The sequence below is a fragment of the Oikopleura dioica genome, chromosome 1, assembly GCF_907165135.1.
Source record: "Oikopleura dioica chromosome 1, OKI2018_I68_1.0, whole genome shotgun sequence".
NCBI lineage: Eukaryota > Metazoa > Chordata > Appendicularia > Copelata > Oikopleuridae > Oikopleura > Oikopleura dioica.
The window spans coordinates 5204534-5226086 of record NC_137291.1 but is presented as its reverse complement, the minus strand read 5'-3'; the positions used below and the strand labels follow the sequence as shown (position 1 = coordinate 5226086).

The 21553-nt window shown below is 42.4% G+C and overlaps 2 protein-coding genes and 1 long non-coding RNA gene across 3 annotated transcripts in view; 2 read left to right on the top strand and 1 right to left on the bottom strand.

Annotated features, from left to right (window-relative positions):
* Positions 1-10: 10 nt before the first annotated feature.
* On the bottom strand, positions 11-649 carry LOC145695478 (cyclin-dependent kinases regulatory subunit 2-like). The gene is made up of 3 exons (XM_081772462.1): positions 384-649; positions 273-339; positions 11-179 (listed from the first exon to the last, which is right to left on the bottom strand). The coding sequence occupies exons 1-3, from the start codon at positions 473-475 to the stop codon at positions 108-110; spliced, it is 231 nt and encodes a 76-aa protein (XP_081628588.1). The 5' UTR covers positions 476-649; the 3' UTR covers positions 11-107.
* Positions 621-21553, top strand: part of LOC145695479 (uncharacterized) — an 88773-nt gene continuing 67840 nt past the window's right edge. Inside the window, exon 1 of the long non-coding RNA XR_014133738.1 lies at positions 621-630. This is a non-coding gene — a long non-coding RNA (uncharacterized LOC145695479). The remainder of the gene's footprint in view (positions 631-21553) is intronic.
* LOC145695471 (dynein axonemal heavy chain 3-like) lies at positions 8644-20505 on the top strand. The gene is given in 7 exon segments (XM_081772453.1): positions 8644-10550; positions 10749-10865; positions 11071-15139; positions 15142-20000; positions 20099-20225; positions 20271-20317; positions 20382-20505. Coding segments are annotated over 7 exon segments (11031 nt in total). The 5' UTR covers positions 8644-8795; the 3' UTR covers positions 20439-20505.

The following is a 21553-nucleotide window of genomic DNA, read 5'->3' as shown; positions in this document are numbered from 1 at the left end:
CTTGATTCGATAAAAGGAATAACGAAGGCTGTGTTGACTGACTGGAAAAGGAGGAAAGCGAAAAGTGGTGACAGTGAGATGATTCTTCGAGAGTTGGAAGGCTTCTTTTAGCAGGGCTTTAGCCGCCGGAAGAGCAAAATGTGTGGCTCCGGATCGTGAATCATGTAGTGCACCCAACCCTAAAATTGGTCACTCATAATTTATGAGTCATAAATAATAATCGCGGCATTTTCGAAATTCTTCAAGCATACAAAAACACTTTTTAACTTTACCTGGCTCTGCTGTACACCCAGCTCTCGCCACTCTGTTTCCGACATGGTTCGTTCTTTAGGCAGTCGTCTGAACACTTTCCTCGCGAAAATTTCAATCGCAAATAAACTCACCGAACCCACTCTTTGGGAATGTGAACGTGTCTGTATTCGAACTTCTCGTCAGTGTATTTGTCAGAATAGTAAGGAGCGTTTTGATACGACATTCTCTCGCTTCGCTTGTGGAAATTTTCGCCTTCGAAAATCGAAGACCGTAAATCGGCGACCAATCAAAGCGCGCTTCTTTTTCGCGAACTCGAGAGCGCTGCGCCGAAATGAGAAACGGAGGATTTTCGTAAATTTGACGCTAGTGGCTTTCTCCGTCAATTTTCATTCAAAATTGACCGCTCCCCTACGATTTTAAAAAATTACACAGTAAATTTCAGAAAACTCTTTAACCCCTGCCCGCATATCGACTAGGGTTCGCAATGAAAAATTGGGGGTTTATTTTAATGATTTTATAAAATTATATTTAATTTTTATATAAATTAGGCTTTCCTGATTTCAAATCTGAAATCAGATTTTATATATCTTTTTCGTTGATGAATAACGGGCGGTAGAAAAATCGCTATTTTTACGACGTCAGCATGACGTAGTCAAACCAAAAAGCGCTGAGCGCTTGGCGATGGTGGCGCTGTTGGCTCAGGCAAGCTCGAAGCTCCAACTTTTGAGTTTCAAGCAAGAGTGTGCTCTTACGATTTTTTAAATAAATATTTAAATAAAATAAATTTAATAAATAATAATTATATATTTTTTTATTTTTATGTAAAAATTTAATACATTAAAATAATTTATCTTCTTGCATTTATTAAATTTAATAAATATTAAAATAAAAAATAATAAAATTTTATAACTATAAATTAATATTTTCCAATAATTCTTAATTTTGAAGATATTTTTTTATAAAATTTTCATAAAATATTTAAATTATTAAAAATAATACAAGAAAATTTGATGACAATTAAAAAGGAGGCCACGAGAATTTTTCGTCATTATTTTTATTTATAGCATTTTCCTTGAATTATTCTTAAATTAATCTCAACATTTCAGTCATCAAAACTTTGTGTCGGGTTGTTAATGATGACAAAACTATTCCTTCTATGAAAGTGTCGATTTATACGCCCCCATTCATCCCACGAGAGATGATATAGATACATATTCAATTCGTAAAAAGCATGTTCAATATCGCACTTATCAGATTCTCGACACAGGCTGTGTCCGCATGATCAGTGATGCCAGAACTATTCTTTTTGTTTAATTTTTGATAAGTGCACTCTTATTCATCCCTTAAAAGATCAGGATGATACACATACATATTCACTTCGAAAAAGCAATTTTAATTATTCACCTATCAGTATCAAGTCTCACCCTGTGTCAGCCTCATCAGTGGTGCCATAACAATTCCTTTTAAAGAAGGATTGTAAAGGACGCCTTATTTCATCTCTTCGCAAATCAGACTGATCCATATACATCCATATATAATTTTTTCAATTTTATTTTTAAATTTAGATTCAGAATGATGAAGTTTCTATTCCAATTTTCAATAAAAAACAATTTTGAGGCCATTTTTGTAGCCAAAAATTTTTCATTGCGAACTAGGGTAGGCCAAAAAAAGTGAGTGGTCTATTTCAACCCTTTTTCAATTTTATATGAAAGTTTACATCAAAGTAAACTTTTTTTATATTGAAAGTCATACCCTGTCGGTAGCGGAAGGCAGTTTTTAAGCCCTCAAAAATTGAAGGGTCGAGCTGAAAAAAAGTCGGCGGCGCCGGGAATCGAACCCAAAACCTCCACCTTGGTGGTCGATCGCCCTCACCACCAAGCCATCCAGACTTGGAGGTGGAGGAAAATAAAACATTTTTATTTAAAATTAATGAAATTTAAAGTTTTTATGAAATTTTTATTAAAAAATTTTCATTATTGATAAATAAAAATACTTTTTAATAAAACTTGCCACAAAAAGCAGCAGGGAGCAGGCTTTTTCCACGTTGGTGGAGCAGGAGCACGGATTTTCTACCAGATTTCGAACTCTGGCGGACAGACAGCGCATTTTTGCGCTTTTTTCTAGGTGGTCCACTGCCACGCTGGCAAATTTTGCCGGTGTTCAGTGCCGCCCGGCCTCCTTTAGCATGGCCAGTTTTTTATTTTAAATTTATTTAAAATTTTAAAGAAGCTGGTCCCCCTTCCCCTAGAACTAATGGTAAGATGGGGGCGGGCGCCGGCCAGTTCCGTCGCCGAGCCCCAATTCCCCAGAAACCCACCAGGGATGGTTTCGTCGAACCAGCCCGGCCCTAGCACCGCGAGGGGGTTTAAGTGGTGGGTCTGGGGATGCCCCCTGAAGCCGCGGTGACCGGACCGCTGTAGAGCAAGCCTGCAGCTCCCTTGAGCAAGGAGTGCTGGTCTCTTTAGGCCAGCGGCAGAGCCCGAGCCCTTAGGATCCCACCGGCCGGGGCACTTGCCTGAGGCGGGATTATTATCCCACAACCCGAGCCTCATAAGGGCAGTGCCCCCTGCCACCCCGACCGTTCCCCTGCCTCATCCGGATCTACGGGCAGGGGGCCCAAGCAAGCCAGGGGGCTTTGCCCCTCCTGGTGTGCCAGAAGAGAGCAGTCCACCCACCAGCACGGGTGACTCCCGGCGCGCCCCAACCCGTCCCCGGGATCGAGGGACTTGGTTTTGCCTAGGGCGAAATCAAGGCCCACCTGGCCCTTGGCTTAACAGCCTTGCGCCGGGCGAACCCGAATGGGGAAACTACGGGGAGCACTGGTGGGACTAGGGGGCTGCCTGGCACACGGGCTGTCGGGGTAAAAGTGGAAATAAGGAGACGGGTCATGCCAAATTTTCGAATTTTTCTTTTTTTAATTACTTTAAAATGATTTTAATAATTCCTATGATTGTTCACAATATTCTAAGGTCTTATTCTAAGGTCATTTTTTAGTAAATGAAAAATAGAAGTTTTCGAAAAAGGAATCATATGATTCTATGGCTAAGGTAGTAAGACTGTAGTGATTTTTGATATTTATATTATCAGTTTCTTTAAACAAAAGGATAATGTGAATTCAATTATCGAGTCCGAAACCGAATAGGCATTGTGAAAATTATTACTTTACTCGACGTACACATGGAACCGACGACTGTTATCCAGGAATATTGCTCATTTTAGAAATTATTTTTCAAGCAATCACTTCAGACTTCTGGACATGGAACCGACGACTCTTCTCAAGGAATATTGCTTATTTTAAAAATTATTTTAAAAGCAATCTCTGTAGACTTATACACATGGAACCGACGACTTATATCAAGGAATATTGCATAGTGAATTTTTTTTTCAAGCAATCTTTGTATACCGACACGAAGACTTCATTCCTTCAATTCACAAATAATTTTTAATCTTAATCATTTTTTGTACGAATTATTTTTTTTTTTGTTTAGATTCTATTCCTTTTTTGTTCATTCAGATTTTTTTTGGGAAAAAGAATTAACGGGAACTTTTTCAGAAATCTCGATCTTTGTTGAAATGTCCGCTTCGTCTGTTGTCACTGTGACTATCAGAATTGTCGAACTTGCAAATCGTGCTGGTGTTCCTGTTTCTCATCTGTCAGTCTTGACGAAAAACAAAAGGAGTGCTAAAGAGAACGAGCCAAAAAGCACGAAACTGGCCCGAAAACTTCTCATGCACGGCTTCGGCTCGCAAGAATATCTTCAGCGAAACACCCGCACTCTCGCGAAAAAACTTCTGACGTTCTCTATCGATGATGAGGTGGATCTTGAGATGAAGCATCATCAATTTTGTTCGTTTCGAACTCGAACTCGAAGACGATGCCAAAGTTCTTGAAGACAACCAAGAAAAAGCTGTTTGTGAGCTCGGCAGTTCCGCATTGGTTTACAGCGTACTAGTGGCTCCTTATTGGAGCCGTGTTTCTGGATTATTGTCATCAGAAGATTACTTGGGCCTTGAAGAACACTTCAAAACGATTCTTCAACATGTTGCCGATTGCGCTTCACCAGCATTATTTCTTCTCGAAGAAGCCAAAAAAACCGAAGCTGTGTGGGAATTAGGCTTTGAAGAGGCCGTTAAGCAACTGTCAGCCGACAAGAACACGTCAAAATATCTCGATGATTGCATAAAACTTCGTCTTGCGGCTGTCGATGAGCGGTTCAACAAATTTTCAATCGACTGTTCCTTTCCTTTTACGAAGGAGATCACTTTCACGAATCAGGTTCGATTAACAAATTGAGACTGTCAATAACATTTATAAGGACTGCGAACGTTCATTTGGAAGTGCTAAAGATCTCTTCTCTCGGAAATTCAACATGGATACGAAGAAATTCGAGACCACCGTCATGACTCGGTTCAACATGACCTTCACTTTCTGGCAACGTCAGACCGATTTTGAAGAAAAACTCTCGAAGATATTCGCGAATGCCTCTTTGAAAGAGGCAAAGAACACGGAAAGACGGCGGTCTTTACGAATCGAGTCTGTGGCGAAAAAACTCGAAGAAATCAAAGAAAGCGAGGCGAAACGAACAAAAGTAGCCGTTTTTCATGCTATAATCGGCGAAAATAAATTGTGGCCTTCAGCCGATAACGAGGTTTCAATTCTCATTCTTTTATTGTAGCAAATTTTGTTGTAGATCGACGAAAACCAATGCTTCGAAAAGTTTGTTCAACTCGTCAAGCCAATGTTCCCCGAAAAGACATCCCTTCGACAATTTCGCGGACATGTTTTGGATTATTTGAACAGTCAATTGTCAGATGAGGATAGAGTTGTCATCCAGTCGAACTTGAAGAAAAAGAGATCCAAAAAAGAACTGTACACTCAAACTGTCGAGTACTTTAATAAACAAGAATAATTATTTAAAATAAATCAAGTGTTCGTTTTTTAAGCAAAAAAAAAAAATTGGTCATACTGGGATTCGAACTCGCGACCCTTATATTCGAATTTTCAATGATGATTTTGTAATTGCTTAATATTAATCAGAATTTTTTATGTTTTGCTTGCCGCATTTTTCAATGAAGATTTCATTAATGTTCTTTTTATTTTGAGGTCATGTGACCTCACGTGACCCCCAATGACCAATAGTCTCATGTCAAAATGTTAAGTAGATCATAAGCTTTCGGTAGATATGTTAATCACCCCCATACAAGGATGATAAGAAAATCGACTCCTGCACTATAGAGATCCCACTATCGCATAACCTTTCTTTTTCAATTTTGAATGTCTTCCGCTACCGCTAGAGGGTCCGTTGAGTACTCAAAATGTTCGTCTTATTGTGATCTTTCCACATACGGAAGAAAATCTTTTGAAATGGAGCTTGGGAAAAACTTATCGCCCAAAAACACGTTTTTTCGGTTTTCAACCCTTCGGAAATCTAGGAAAAGAAAATTTTTTTTTTCAAATTATTATTGAAAATAAATATATGGGTGAAAAACTATGATTATTGAAAGTTTTGAGGAAATCTAAGGACCATCCCTTTTTTTGGCCTACCCTATTGCGAACCCTAATATCGACCTACGCGTAGGTAAATTGATTTTTAAACGCGATTATCTCGCGTTTGGTAAATATTTTCTAAAAAGCTGATCCCTACTTATGGAACTACTTTTTAACGGAGAATCAGGATCTGAGGTCAAAAAAGTTTTTATTCAAAAATTTAAGATTTTAGCAATTGAGCGAAATTTTGATCTCATTGACAAGTCAATTTTTTTTCTTTTTCATTTTTCAGATTATCTTTTTAATCATATTAATGCTCAGTTTGTAGAACAAGTTATAAACTCTTAATTTTGTATGTATATATATATATATATATTTGTATGGCCGTATTAAAATATTTGAATTGATTTTGGACGAGATTTGGAGCGCTAAAGACTTATTCAGAATGAGTTATTCTTCTATAAAAAAGAGTAGTCTCGGAAAAATGACATTTGTTGACATTTGAAATCTGACATTTGACATTTGATCATGACCAGGAGATACCATAGAGTTGAGCTCTAAGTGGAGAAAGCCCCCGGGTCCCCTTTCCCGTTTCCCGCGCAGATCACTCGCAGGGAAGTCTAGAAATTTTCCTTAGCGCGTGGTGGGCGCTTCAGAAGAATCTCGAAACTCATTTCTGCGGAAATGAAGGGATTCAGCCAATCACAGAATCGAGAAGACGAAGTCCAGGTTTTGGCGCTGAATTAGGCGCGCTCCACATTGAGCGACGCTCAGGGCCAGCGTCGCTCAGATTCTCCTATCTCCACTTGGAGCTCAACTCCATGGTAGCTCAGCCTTTAACCTTTCTATCCATGTCCTTTCGAAAATTTTATCACGACCGAAAGACCCTCAAAAGGCCAGACCTACGCGTAGGTCGATATGCGGGCAGGGGTGACAAATTTTTCATGCGGGCAGGGGTTAAAAAAGATAAAATTTATTGTATTCTTCCCTAATAGAAAATAGCTTGAGAATTTCATTACTAGAAACAGAAATCAAATATCATATCTGAGTCAAAACATATGAATTTTTAAAGGCGAAAAATAGGGGTGCGGAAACCGCTCATATCACTGTAGCAAAAATACGAATCATTGATTATACAAGATTTATTTTCTTAGATTAAATTCGATATTGGGAATCAGCACTAAAACTATATTTCTTGAAAAATAATGTTTTTGATCTTAAAAAGTTTATTATAAATTTATTATCATAAATTATGGCAAAGAAGGGTAGTTGTGATAGTGAAAAAGAGACCCTCATGCTCCCGTGAAAATCCTTACATATAATATTGGGGCAAATCTTAAAATAAGAAAAAACATGTTTCTTGTATAAGTACTTGAACTAACGCTTCTTAGTGGCATAATGTGTTCAACGCACGTTCATTATGCAAACACAAGTTGCTAAGCGACCTGCTAAGAGGATCACTTTTCTGAGATTACTTTCAAGAGAGAAATCACAGAGCATTTTTTGTTTGTTCGAATATTAATTAAAAGAATGATTTGAGCAAGAAGAGGATGAGAAAGGCATCAGACGGTCATGACGACTATCGCTACCCAAGGAAGACCCAGTATCGAGCTCCTAATTACGAGCCTGTGATCAATGAGTTTTCCACGGCAAAGCTTCAGGAATGTGAGAATTGAATATATCTTTGGTTATATGATATTTCTTATCCGTCAACTAATGAAAAGGTCCGGAAGGTGCGAATTGGAGTTTTTCGTGAAAACAGAGGAAAAGAGGAAGATAATCCCCGATATTTTCATTTTTCCTCTTTATTTTTCGCTATTGTCGATTTATCGCCAGTTTTTCAATAACAATCGCGGCGAATCTCGAAGATTTTGGATAGAAGCCAGTTTATTTTTGTTTCTAAAAGAAGAAAATTTAATCTTCGAACATTAACTGAGTTTTTTTGATAAGCAGTCATTTATCTGATAAAACTAACACTTCCATTCCCTTAAAAATAATTATCACAGTAAAGCCATTCAAAGAGGGCTGGAAAAGTCGCCATCACTCCGACCGGATTGGAAATAATTACTGTCCGAAAGCGCGCGATCTCAAAGTTCGAGCAATAAAACATCGTCCAGATCCAAAAGTGAGCACTTTGTCGCACAAGAAACTAAACGAAGAGTATGAAGCACGACCGGAGGCGCCACCTTCAAGACCAATGTCACCAATGGAGCAGCGGCGAAAGGCTCCTGCTCGGTTTCTTGACTCCACAAGTTCTGATTTGGAACGAATGAAAGTTCTGAAGCGGAAGATTCCAACAAACGATCTTGAACCTTTGCATGAGAAATCGTTCCAAACTATTTTGGAGAAATCGAATCTTCGCGGGCGCTATGAATGGGTAGAAAAAGAATTAAGAAATGAAATCATGGAAGAGTATCTGGACGCGACAAAACAGTCAATTCTTGACTTTATTCTCTTGGATCTTGGGCTCGGCTATCTGCGCGGAAAACAGAAGACAGGGCTCTGAAAAAGTTTTCATAAAAGCCGCGTTAGTAAAGCAAATGCGGCTTACCCGCTACAAGAATTTTAGTCCATGGGAGTCTATTATGAAAATTCTTTCAGATACCTGACTCAGGTTTTCTACGCAGGTTGCCGAGCCCAATTTTGATCCATACGAGCAAAAGCGGCTGAAAATTGAGATTCCCCACGAGTCGCCCAAGCTCAATACAATCAGAGCACCAGTTCCTTGGCATGATGAGTTCTTGTCTTCAAAAAATTTCTGCGAAAAACATCTGCACACAACGTCTGCTCCTATTTACGAGCTAACAAAACTTTGGGATGTTCAATTTCGCTCACAGCTATTTTTCTCGGCGACGAGGAGACATTTGACGGCCACAAAAGCCCACAAGAGTTTATTCAAGCTGTAAATAATCGGAGTGATGAAGTGAGAGATGTTCTGGTGACGCAGTGGCTTCCAAAAGCTGCGGAAATCCTGGAAGATCATTTTCAGAGCAGCCAAAAGCGATACAACGTTAATTTACTCAAAAGAAATGATCCCGACGCCGTGAGAGATATAATGGAGCTATTCAATTGCGTTGCAGCGTTAATGTCATCTCAAGTTCGCCAGCTTGTAAAAGACTCACTCACTCGCATCGTCGAATTCATCGAAGTGCATAAAGACCCCGCCGTTTTAAAAAAGGCGCATAACTATGATCTTTTGGAATACATTCAGAAAAAGCCAGTTTTGAATCTGAAACTTGTGGCAAACGACTCTCCCCAGCCTGCTTTCTCGCCGAGTCTCGAGACAACAAAAGAAATGCTCGGAACATGCTTCGAGTACATCATCGAATCTGGCAGCGGGCTCAACAGACTAGAGCTTTTGCTGTTTCCTGAGCACATTGATCAGTTGCAGACGCAGAATCTATTCCCAGTTTTGCCCTCAGAAGATTGGGTTGTCTCTCTTCTCGCAAGAGCTGATTACGTCGTCAGCCAGCATGTTCCGAATGCGGAAACGTTTTTGGAAGTGTACTCTCCCTTTGATTCTATTCTTTCAGGGAGTGAATTGGAAGCAGTGAGTACTTTTATTTTCGAGTCGAGTGACAGAGAGTGTGAAGACATCGCCGCCAGAATAATGAAACTGAGAGCTGTTTTAAATCAAATAAATGGGCTCTATCCGAATTGTCAACTTGGAATTTTCTTCCTTGATTGCACGCAGATCAATTCTGAGCTTGTAGAGCTCGTTAAAGACCTTGAAAATCGAATCGTAGAAGATCAAGTGCAGAAAAACCGCCAATTGAATCGGCAAATCAATCGCGAGTACGAAGAAATCGGGCGTAAACTAGCCCGAGAGCCGGAAGACACCGAGCAACTTGTGAACACGATGAATTACTTGCGCGAAGTCGTCAAAAGTAAAAAAGATGCTCTTTCAGCCCGCGTTCAAAAAGCGGGGATTCGCCTCGGATTCCTGATCGAGTTCGCAACATTAGAAGACGAAGACTACCGAATCAACTACAACGTGCTTTCACAGCCCGAGCATTTGCGAAATGTGCTCGATTTTAACGAAGAAAAATTCGCTGTGAAAAAAGTGGCAGCGGAAAACACAGTCCGTAAAAAATCGAAAGAGATCGAAGTTGAGCTTGAGCGAATATCCAAAGCGATCGAAAAATTCAACATGGAGGAGACGAATTCGAGTGAGGAAACAAAACGATTTGTAGAGGTTTTGTCTACGTTGAGGGTCGATTTGGATAGAGTAGGCGAACGAATTGAACATTTGAACTTTGAAGAGCGGCTATTGGAGCGAGAAGAGTCTGTTTTTGAGGCACACCCAGATGGAATTCGGGAAATGCATCCATTCCAGCAACTTTGGGAAACAGTAAATGACTGGAATATCAAAAGCGAAAACTGGCTTAATGGAACATTTCGAAAATTACAAGTCGAAGAGATGGCCGAGGACATCAGCAACATGTGGAGGCTTCTTTTCAAGCTTTCGAAAGTATTTTCAGACACTCCCGCTCCACGAAGAATGGCAGATACTGTTCGAACAAAGATCGACAAGTTCAAGCGCGATTTGCCGATCATTCAAGCTCTTGGAGCAAATGGAATGCGGCCGCGGCACTGGGACCGCGTCGAAGTCGTTGTAGGAACTGACATTCGCCCCGACGAAGACACAACTCTTTTACAAATGCTTGAATTCAATCTTGGGCAGCACTTACCGAAGCTCGAAGAGATCGCTGTCTCTGCTGCCAAGGAATATGCTCTGGAGAAAACCCTGAATAAGATGAAGGAAGACTGGCAGGAGATGAAATTCACGCTTTTGCCTTATCGTGACACGGTAATGACTTGCTTTTTTCAATTTCTTTTACTTTTATTAAACATTTATACGGAATTAAGAGCGTAAGTATTTTCGGAGGTATGGATGAAATCCAGATTCTTCTGGACGACCAGCTCATCAAGTGTCAAGCTTTACGATCTTCTCCTTATTTAGGAGCGTTTGCGGAAGATTTCAAGGTTCGTTAACATTCTCATTTAGGACGTTTCTATTCTCTCGTCGCTCGATGATATTTTCATTCTTTTGGATGATCATATTCTGAAAGCGATGACAATGAGAGGCTCAGTCTATCTCAAGTATTTCGAGAAAAGTTTCCAGGTATTTAAACAACGCACAAATCAGAAATTAAAAAAAGAGCACTTTTAAACTAATTATGAATCAGCACAACAAACCACAAAATGCATGATTTTCCTAAAAAATCACAAAAATACAAAATGAAGATAAATATACACTGTTGTTGTTGAAAGACCTCAGAAATGCCAATCGCGGTTTATAATCGACGATGATACTGAAAATTATTTAGGCGTGGGACGACAAACTTATACTCATGCAAGATGTCCTCGATGTTTGGCTTAAAGTACAAGCTGCGTGGCTCTATCTGGAGCCGATTTTTAGTTCCGAAGATATAATGGCTCAAATGCCGGAAGAAGGACGTCGCTTTACTATTGTCGATGGAACTTGGAAAGAGTGCATGGCAGCAACGGCAGAGGATCCTTCTGTTTTAGTTGCCACTGATCAACCTGGATTGCTTGGTCGACTTCGGGAAGCTTTAGAACTACTTGAGCTCATTCAAAAGGGTCTCAATGATTATCTCGAAGAAAAACGTCTCTTCTTCAATCGATTTTTCTTTCTTTCCAATGATGAGCTTTTGGAAATTCTTTCGGAGACGAAAGACCCAACTCGAGTTCAGCCGCACCTGAAAAAGTGCTTTGAAGGTATCGCCAAGCTCAATTTTAATGCGAAACTAGAAATACTCGCCATGATCTCGAGCGAGAAAGAAGAGGTTCCCTTTGATGAGAAGATAGACCCAGCTCTAGCAAGAGGAATGGTCGAAAAGTGGCTTCTACAGGTCGAAGAGTCTATGTTGAAAAATATCCGTCGAGTAAGTCTTGCTGGGACGGATGATTATGCTTTTACGAAACGAGCGGAGTGGGTTCAAAAGTGGCCTGGACAAGTCGTTCTTTCTGGATCTCAAGTTTTCTGGACGTCGGAGGCCGAAGAAGCAATCAAAAACGGATCACTGAAGACGTATTGTCAGAAACTAACAGATCAAATCGGCGATATAGTTTTACTCGTTCGCAGTAAACTTCCGACCGGTATAAGAACTTCCCTCTCTGCTTTGACAGTATTGGACGTTCATGCAAGAGACGTGATCAAAGAGCTTGCTGAGGAAAATATCTCCAATGTGAATGATTTCGACTGGTTGAAACAAGTTCGCTACTACATCAACAAGGATGGCGAACAAGACGAAGTTTACGTCCACTTGATTAACACCGAGTATCCCTATGGCTACGAATACCTCGGAAATTCACCACGACTGGTCATTACACCACTCACAGACAGATGCTATCGAACACTGATGGGAGCTCTCAAACTCAATTTGGGAGGTGCTCCTGAGGGACCAGCCGGAACTGGTAAAACTGAAACAACAAAAGATCTAGCAAAAGCATTAGCAAAGCAGTGCGTCGTTTTTAACTGCTCGGATGGGCTGGACTACAAGGCAATGGGAAAGTTTTTCAAAGGCTTGGCTGCTTGTGGGGCTTGGGCCTGTTTTGACGAGTTCAACCGAATTGAAATAGAAGTGCTTTCGGTCGTGGCGCAGCAGATTCTTTGCATTCAGAAAGCAGTAGGCGAAGGAAAGACGAGGTTTAATTTTGAGGGAACCGATTTGAACTTGAATGCGCAATGCGCTGTTTTCATAACAATGAATCCGGGATATGCTGGCCGCTCTGAACTGCCAGATAACCTCAAGGTTCTGTTTAGACCAGTTGCGATGATGGTTCCAGATTACGGAATGATCGGTGAAATTTCCCTCTATTCGATGGGATTTGGAAACTCAAGATCTCTTGCTCAGAAAATCGTGGCTACTTACAAACTCTGCTCGGAACAGCTGTCCTCCCAGCACCACTACGATTACGGTATGCGAGCTGTAAAATCGGTTTTAACAGCAGCTGGAAATCTTAAACTTCAACAGCCAGAGGAAGATGAGAGTATTCTTATGCTTAGGGCAATTATTGATGTCAACTTGCCCAAGTTCTTGGCTCAAGACGTTCCACTGTTCAATGGAATCGTTTCCGATCTATTCCCAGGAACAGAGCTTCCGCAGCCCGATTACATAACGCTCAACGCAACTATTGAAAAAGTAATGAGAGCACGTAATCTTGATCCCACGGACTGGGTGAAAACTAAAATCCAGCAAATTTACGAAATGATGATTGTTCGGCATGGTTTTATGATCGTCGGTGCTACCATGGGAGGCAAAACAGTCAACTATTCTTGCCTTGCCGAAGCGCTTACAATCATGTCTGAAGACAGCGAGGAAATTCTACCGATCGAGTACAGAGTCATCAATCCGAAGTCAATTACAATGAACCAGCTTTATGGTTCTTTCGATCCCGTTTCCCATGAGTGGTCAGACGGTGTCCTGGCAATAAATTACCGAGAGCAAGCGAATCTCTGTGGCACAAAAAACGCGCGGCAGTGGTTGATCTTCGACGGACCAGTAGATGCTGTTTGGATTGAAAACATGAACACTGTCCTTGATGACAACAAAAAACTCTGTCTAATGTCGGGAGAGATAATTCAGATGGGCTCAACTATGAGCATGATTTTCGAACCGGCGGATCTGGAGCAGGCCTCACCTGCCACTGTATCTCGTTGTGGAATGATATATCTTGAACCTTATCAGCTCGGCTGGAAACCACTCGTCAAGTGTTTTATGAGCACATTGCCAAGTGGAATTCAAGAGTCGGAGAAAGAAATGTTGATGGACATGTTTAACTGGCTCTTTACGCCTTGCTTAGAGTTCTTGGGAAAGCAGAAATTTATGATGTCATCCGGTGGCCAGCACATGACAAGCGCGTTTTTGAAATTATTTGATGCGAATCTGGATGAATGGAGATCGGGAGACGAGCTTAGCCTTGTTCAGGCATCCAACTGGCTCATTGGTTTATTTCAATTTTCACTGATCTGGTCATTTGGAGCAACATTGAGCGAAGAAGGCAGAGAACAATTCAACCGTTTCTTGCGTCCGCTCCTCTCTGGAATGAAGGACGAGCACCCTCGGCCAAAGACAATCAAAATGAACAAACTTGTTGCTATTCCAGAAAAAGGACTGGTTCACGATTATTGCTTCCTGAAAAAAGCAAACGGGCAGTGGGAGAGTTGGAGGAATCTTATTGAAGCCGTGGAGTTCCCTGCTTCTATCTCCGCAAGAGAAATGATCATTCCAAATGCAACCACGGTACAGCAAAACTATTTCTTAAATACACTCGTCCAAGGTCGACAGTTGCCACTACTTTTTGTTGGCCCGACAGGAACAGGCAAAACCGCTCTTACTCAAACCTGGTTGATGAAAGCATCGAAGACAGAAGGTTCAGTTGGATACTTGCCACTAATTGTCAATTTCTCGGCGAGAACAACAGCACACCAAACTCAAGATGCAATTATGGTGAAAATGGACCGGAGGCGGAAAGGAATTTACGGACCTCCAGTTGGAAAACGATGCCTTGTCTTTGTCGATGACTTGAGTTTGCCTCAAAAGGAAACATACGGTGCAAAAGGACCGATTGAGCTGCTGAGAACATGGCTTGACTTGGACTTTTTCTACGATCTGAAAGATATGACCAAATTCCAGCTGCAAGATGTTCAATTCTTGGCAGCGATGGGCCCACCATCCAGTGGAAACACCGTAGATGACAGGATGGCTCGCCACATGAACATTATCTCTCTCCCTGAGCTATCCGATGAAGCCATGAGTCACATTTTCTCCACTATCACGTCAATCCACATGAAACGCAACAACTACGATGCTTCTTTCCAGCGAATTGGTCTCCAGGCTGTCCAAGCAACTTTAAATCTCTTCACTCAAGCAACCAAGACGTTTTTGCCAACTCCAACTAAATCTCATTACATTTTCAATCTCCGCGATTTTAGCAGGGTAACTCTCGGTTGTCTCCAAACTCCACCATCGCAGCTCGACTCGCCAGAAAAATTTATCCGTCTCTGGGTTCACGAAAGTAATCGGGTGTTCGCTGATCGTCTGGTGGACGCCGATGATCAAAGATTATTCTTCGAAATCATCAAATCTGCAACGAATGATGCATTCAAAGTTCCTTTAGAAAAACTTCTTTCGCATCTCTCGGCTAATTCCGCCTCTTTGGAGCCAGATCACGTGCGCTCACTTTTCTTCGGAGACTTTGCTGGCGAGTCCAAGGTCTACAACGAGATTTCCGACATGACAACTCTCAAAACGACAGTCGAGGGCTTCCTTGAGGAATACAATCAAATTTCCACCGCACCTATGTCGCTGGTCATGTTTCGTTTCGCGATCGAGCATATTTCTAGAGTCTGCCGAGTTTTAGCGCAGCCAGGCGGCATGCTCTCCTCATCGGAGTTGGTGGCTCAGGGCGAAACTCTGCTGCAAAACTCGCCACCTTCATGAAGGATTTTGAACCCTTCCACCTCGAGATTACTCGTTCTTACAGCATGAACGACTGGAAGGATGACATGAAACGGCTTTTAATGAAAGCAGGAGCAGATGGCAAACCTACGACATTCATTTTCGGCGATCAACAAGTGAAAGATGAGGCTTGCTTAGAAGATATTTCTTCCTTGCTTAATTCTGGAGACATTCCGAATCTCTTTGCGCCAGACGAAAAAGCAGAGATTTTAGAAAAGATGACTGCTGCGGCGAAGGCAACAGGCAGAAAGATAGATTCAACACCACTCGCTCTGTATGGTTACTTTGTTGAGCGAGTCAAAAGTAATCTTCACGTTATCCTGACTTTTTCGCCGATTGGCGACGCTCTACGTAATCGTCTTCGCAGTTTTCCCAGTTTCATTTCTTGTTGCACAATCGACTGGTTTCATCCTTGGCCAGAAGATGCTTTGGAAATGGTTGCCAACACTTTCTTGGAAGAGCTGGACTTAGGGGATGCAGGACACCGAGGTTGTGTTCAGCTCTGCAAACATTTCCACGAAAACATTCGTGACCTTTCCGAAGAATTCTTTGCCATTCTAGGCCGAAAGAACTATCTTACTCCGACTAATTATCTTGAGCTCATCATGACTTTCAAACAGCTTCTGCAGCAAAAAAGACTTGCAGTGACGCAGCTTAAAGAGCGATATTTAGGAGGTCTTGAAAAACTCGCTTTTGCGGCAGCCCAAGTTGATGTTATGAAAGAAGAGATTATCGCGAAACAGCCGGTCCTTGAGGCAACCTCAAAAGAGACGGTCAGAATCATGGAAAAAATAGAAGTTGACAAAGTGGATGTTGACGCCAAAAAAGAGCTCGTGCAAGCGGATGAGGCAATCGCAAACGAAGCAGCCACAGCGGCGAAAGCCATCAAAGACGATTGCGAGGCTGAGCTGGCAGTGGCAATGCCAGCACTTAAATCGGCCATTTCCGCGCTGAACACGCTCAAGCCAGCCGATATAACCAACTTGAAGTCATTCAAAAACCCACCGACACTGGTCAGACTTGTTTTGGAGGCTGTTTGCGTGATGAAGGGCGTCAAGTCAGAGCGAAAACCAGGCCCCGATGGAAAAATGATGGACGACTTTTGGGGACCCTCGCAGAAAATGGTCGGAGACGTGAAATTCCTTGACTCACTCAAAAACTACGACAAAGACAACATTCCTCCTGCGATCATTAAAAAGATCCGCGAGAAATACATTCCGATGGACGACTTCAAGCCCGAGACAGTGGCAAAAGTGTCGACCGCATGTGAAGGAATGGTCAAATGGATTATCGCAATGGAAGTCTACGAGAGAGTAGCTAAAGTCGTGGCGCCAAAGAAGATCGCACTCAAACAGGCAGAAGATGATTTGAAGGTTCAGATGGATACTTTGAAGATCAAACAGGCAGAGTTGAAAGAGGTCGTCGACAAACTGACAGCCATGGAGAACGAACTGGAGGAAAAGAAGCAGAAGAAAAGAGAGCTTGAAGAGGACATCAACATGTGCGAATTGAAGCTTGATCGAGCGGAAAAACTTCTTTCCGGCTTAGGCGGAGAAAAGGCAGCTTGGAAAAAGAGAGCGGAAGAACTCACAGAGCAGCTAGAAAGACTCACTGGCGACGTCCTTCTTGCTTCTGCCTATTCTGCTTATGTCGGCCCCTTTACTTCAGATTTTAGAAGAAAAGCGATCGACAACTGGATGGTTGCAATGAAAAGTGTCGGTATCGAACACAACCCAGTTTTTTCGCTTTCTGATATTCTCGGAGATCCAGTTAAAATCCGCAACTGGCGATTGGCCGGCCTCCCTGCTGACGCGTACTCGACAGACAATGCGATCATCCAAAGCTCCAGTCGTCGTTGGCCGCTTATGATTGATCCGCAAGGACAAGCTAACAAGTGGGTGAAAAACATGGAGAAGGGGCTTCATGTTCTGAAAATGTCGAATCCGAATTACTTGAGAACTCTCGAAACTGCGATCCAATTCGGCCAGCCAATGCTCTTGGAAAATGTTGGCGAAGAGCTTGACTCGGTTTTGGAACCAGTCTTATTGAAACAGACTTTTAAGTCGCAGGGAGTCGAATGCATCAAACTTGGAGACTCGACAATCGAGTGGAACAAAGATTTCCGACTGTATCTGACGACTGTTCTCCGGAATCCTCACTACTTGCCCGAGGTTTCCGTGAAAGTTTGCATTTTGAACTTCATGATCACGCCCGATGGACTCACAGACCAGCTTCTTGGAATTGTGACGGGAGAGGAGCGTCCGGACTTGGCAGAAGTGAAGAGTAAACTCATCGTAGAAGGCGCTCAAAATAAAAACAAATTAAAAGAAATCGAGGACAAAATTTTGGAGGTGCTTTCGTCGGACGGAAATATTTTGGAAGACGAGACGGCGATTAAAATCCTGAGCTCCTCAAAGACGCTTTCTGAAGAAATTCAAGCGAAGCAGAAGGAAGCAACATTAACGGAAGCGAAGATTGATCAGACACGAGCAGAATATCTGCCAACAGCGATTCACGCGTCTGTTCTTTTCTTCTGCGTCCAGGATTTGGCTGCCATCGAGCCAATGTATCAATACAGTCTGACATGGTTTGTTAACCTTTTTCTGAAAAGTATCGTCAAATCGAGAGCGCCTGGTTACGACGCGAAAACAGTGGATATTTCCAAGCGAAGTTGCCAGTTAAACGATCACTTTACTCTGGGATTGTACAGAAACATTTGCCGCTCTTTATTCGAAAAAGACAAGTTCTTATTCTCGTTCACGCTGACGACGGCGCTGATGAAACAAGCGGGAAGATTGGACGAGCCTGGATACCGCTTTCTTCTAACTGGAGGCGTTAGTCTAGTGGAAGACCTCGAACCTAATCCAGCGCCGCATTGGTTGCCGGACAAAACATGGTCCGAGCTTGGCAATCTAACTGAGCTCGGAAAAGATCATGAGCTATTTTCGACGCGAAAAAATCTCGATCTTGCCTGTTGGGAAAAAGTTTTTGACGCTTCTGATCCACACAATATGACTTTTCCCGCGCCGTATGACTCGATTTCGTCCATGTCTCGTCTTGTCCTGCTCCGATGTTTTCGACCGGACAAGGTCGTTCCAGCTGTTCAGCAATTTATCGAGACTGAACTGAACAATAGAGCGTTTGTCGAGCCACCAACGTTTGATCTTGCTGGATCATTTGACGATTCCACAAATACAACTCCTCTTGTGTTCGTTCTGTCACCTGGAGCCGATCCGATGGCCGCGCTGCTCAAATTTGCAGCGGACAGAAGTTTCAACGAGAAAATGGAAACAATTTCGCTCGGTCAAGGTCAAGGACCAATAGCACTAAGAATCATCGAAAAAGCCGCCAAGTATGGTGGCTGGGCAGTTCTTCAGAATTGCCATTTAGCCGCTTCGTGGATGCCGACTTTGGAGCGCGTTTGTGAAGAGTTCGGAGATCGCAAGGACCTCCACGAAGATTTCCGTCTTTGGTTGACTTCCTATCCATCCGGCGACTTCCCGGTTTCTATTCTCCAAAACTCTATCAAAATGACCAACGAGCCCCCGCGAGGTCTGCGAGCAAACGTTATCCGATCTTACTCGTCTGATCCGATCTCCGATCCGGATTTTTTCGGCGGCTGCACGAAAGAAAAACCTTGGAAAAAGCTTCTTTTCGCGCTTTGTTTCTTTCATGCCTTGATTCAAGAAAGACGGAAATTCGGGCCGCTGGGATGGAACATTGCTTATGAATTCAACGAGTCAGATCTGAGAATCTCCATGCGACAAATATCGATGTTCTTGGACGAGTACGACGAGATCCCCTTGCCGGCGCTGACCTATCTCACTGGCGAGTGCAATTATGGCGGCCGCGTTACAGATGACAAGGACAGACGCCTACTGGGCTCGATTCTCTCGCTTTTCTACAGAACAGAGACTATTGAAGACGACTTTTACAAGTTCTCGCCGAGCGGTCACTATTTTGCCCCGCCGAACGGAACTTATGAAAGCTATCTTGAATACATTAAATCGCTGCCTCTGGAGCCACTTCCCGAAGTCTTCGGCCTCCATGAAAACGCGGACATTTCCCGTCAGCAAGCAGAAACTCAACAACTCTTCGACAATGTTCTGATCACTCTTCCTCGAGCGACAGGGAGTGCGGGATTGACCCCACAAGAACAGGTGCAGCAGATTGCTGAGGACATTCTCCAGAAGCTTCCAAATGTCTTTGACAATGAAGCAATCTATAAAAAATTTCCAATTATCTACGAAGATAGCATGAACACAGTGCTCAAACAAGAGCTCATTCGATACAACAGTCTTATTCGAACAATAAGGCTGAGCTTACAGAACTTGTGCAAGGCGATCAAGGGATTGGTCGTAATGAACTCTGAGTTAGAAGATGTATTCGAGTCGATGCTGATCGCTAGAATACCTCCTGCCTGGGCGAAGCGCAGTTATCCTTCTCTTAAAAAACTGGGAGGCTACATCGCTGATTTGACAGCCCGACTGGACTTCCTTCAGACTTGGATCAACAACGGAGCCGCGCCAGACTGTTTCTGGATTTCTGGATTCTATTTTCCGCAGAGTTTCTTAACTGCTGTGAACCAAAATTACGCCCGAAAGTACCAAATCCCGATCGACTTGATTGGCTTTACCTTTGAAGTGGTCGAAGCAGAGGCCCCGGAAGACATTACAACCGCGCCAGATGATGGTGCCTTCATTTCTGGCCTCTATCTGGAAGGTTCAAGATGGGACCGCAGAGCTCAGAAACTCAATGAGTCAAAGCCAAAGGTAATTTTTTAAATCGTGCCGCGGATTTTCTGCATTTTGAGCCAAAAGTCCCTTATTTTGGTGTCTCCTATCTTGGACTCCGGCTAAATATTATTCAGGCTCTTTACGATCCGCTACCAGTTGTGTTGTTGAAGCCGACGGAAAAATCAAATATTTCTAGCAAGGGAATGTATGCATGTCCCGTTTACAAAACCAGTGCGAGAAAAGGAACTCTTTCGACAACAGGTAATCTTAAGATTTAGCGAATAGAGTATCAATTCTTCTTTTAAGGCCATTCAACGAATTTTGTGCTGTGGCTTCAACTACCGACTGAGCAGGAAAAGGCTTCAAAGTTTTTTTTTTTATATTTTCAAAAGGCTTATTTTATGAGCCTTTTCAAAGAGCGAGCAACACTGGATCAACCGAGGAGTCGCGGCACTTTGCGCACTTGACAATTGACCGTCAGAATCAAAAAGACTTGCATTTCGTATTTTTGTTTCATAAATAAATTATTTTTGTATTTCAACTGATCTTCTTAATTTTAATTTCTCTCACCGGAGGAAACGAGAAGCATAAAATCGATTGAATAAGGAGCGTTGGCCGGTCTTCGTTCGAAAGCTTCCGCAATAGGGAAAATCATAATAAGATTTTTCTGAAATCGGAATTTTCAGAAAAAAAAGAATGAGAGCATGTTTTTTATTTTTATTCTTTCCTCTCAGAGAAGCAAGAAACGTAGGTGATTATCTTCAGTACGAGCACTTTATTGCCCTGGCAGCCGATTTCTTCAATTACTGTACTGAGAAATCATGTGACGGATTCGCCACTTATTGCCACTCGCAGAGAGACAGGATCAACTCTAACGAGGGAATAACAAATGAGTTCTTATTGGAGCTATGCGAGCCTTGCGAACAAAAGTCGAATCGAACGATGTATCTGTGTGGAACTTCTTTCGCCGGCGAGAAAATACCGGTCCTGAGTTTCGCCACCACAGACAGCTCCTTTTTGCAAGTCGAAAGTTTTCTCAAAAGAACAGATCTCAATCAAAGCACTCTGAACTTGCTAAATCAATTCGGGCAAACTGCTCTTCTCAGCCTCGCTTGTTTTCAAGGACCCAAGACAGATCCTTACAAGCAGACTCTTCGCACAAATGATTATGTTTCTCTTCTCTCGAAAATGATCGATCTTGGCGCAGATGTCGAGGCAAAAGACAAATTTGGATTCGACATTTTGGACTGCGGACTTCTTTACCACAACATCGGAGTTATCTCGGCCGTGACAAACAATAGGATGGTAATTTTTCGCTCGGCCCAAATTTAGCAATTATAAGTATGCATTATTTTTTTTTTCTTTGTTGGAACATTCTTAACCCCTATACGGGAGGTGTACAATTTTTGTCGATTTCGGGATATAATCGCCAGCCAAATGGAACTGGTGAATCGGAATGACATGAAAACTCTAATGAGTTTTTGCACACGCCTTACACACCTTTCCGCAAAATTTCAGTCTGATAAGCAACGCGAGCACTGTACAAGTACCGTTTTTCTCACCTAAACCCGCGCGCTTCGAGGAAAGAA

Coding starts and splice junctions, on each gene's coding strand:
- LOC145695478 (XM_081772462.1), bottom strand. CDS start 475: ATGTCGTATCAAAACGCTCCTTACTATTCTGACAAATACACTGACGAG. Junction 340..383: donor ATTCCCAAAGAGTGGGTTCG/GTGAGTTTATTT, acceptor GAAAGTGTTCAG/ACGACTGCCTAAAGAACGAA. Junction 180..272: donor TGGGTGTACAGCAGAGCCAG/GTAAAGTTAAAA, acceptor GACCAATTTTAG/GGTTGGGTGCACTACATGAT.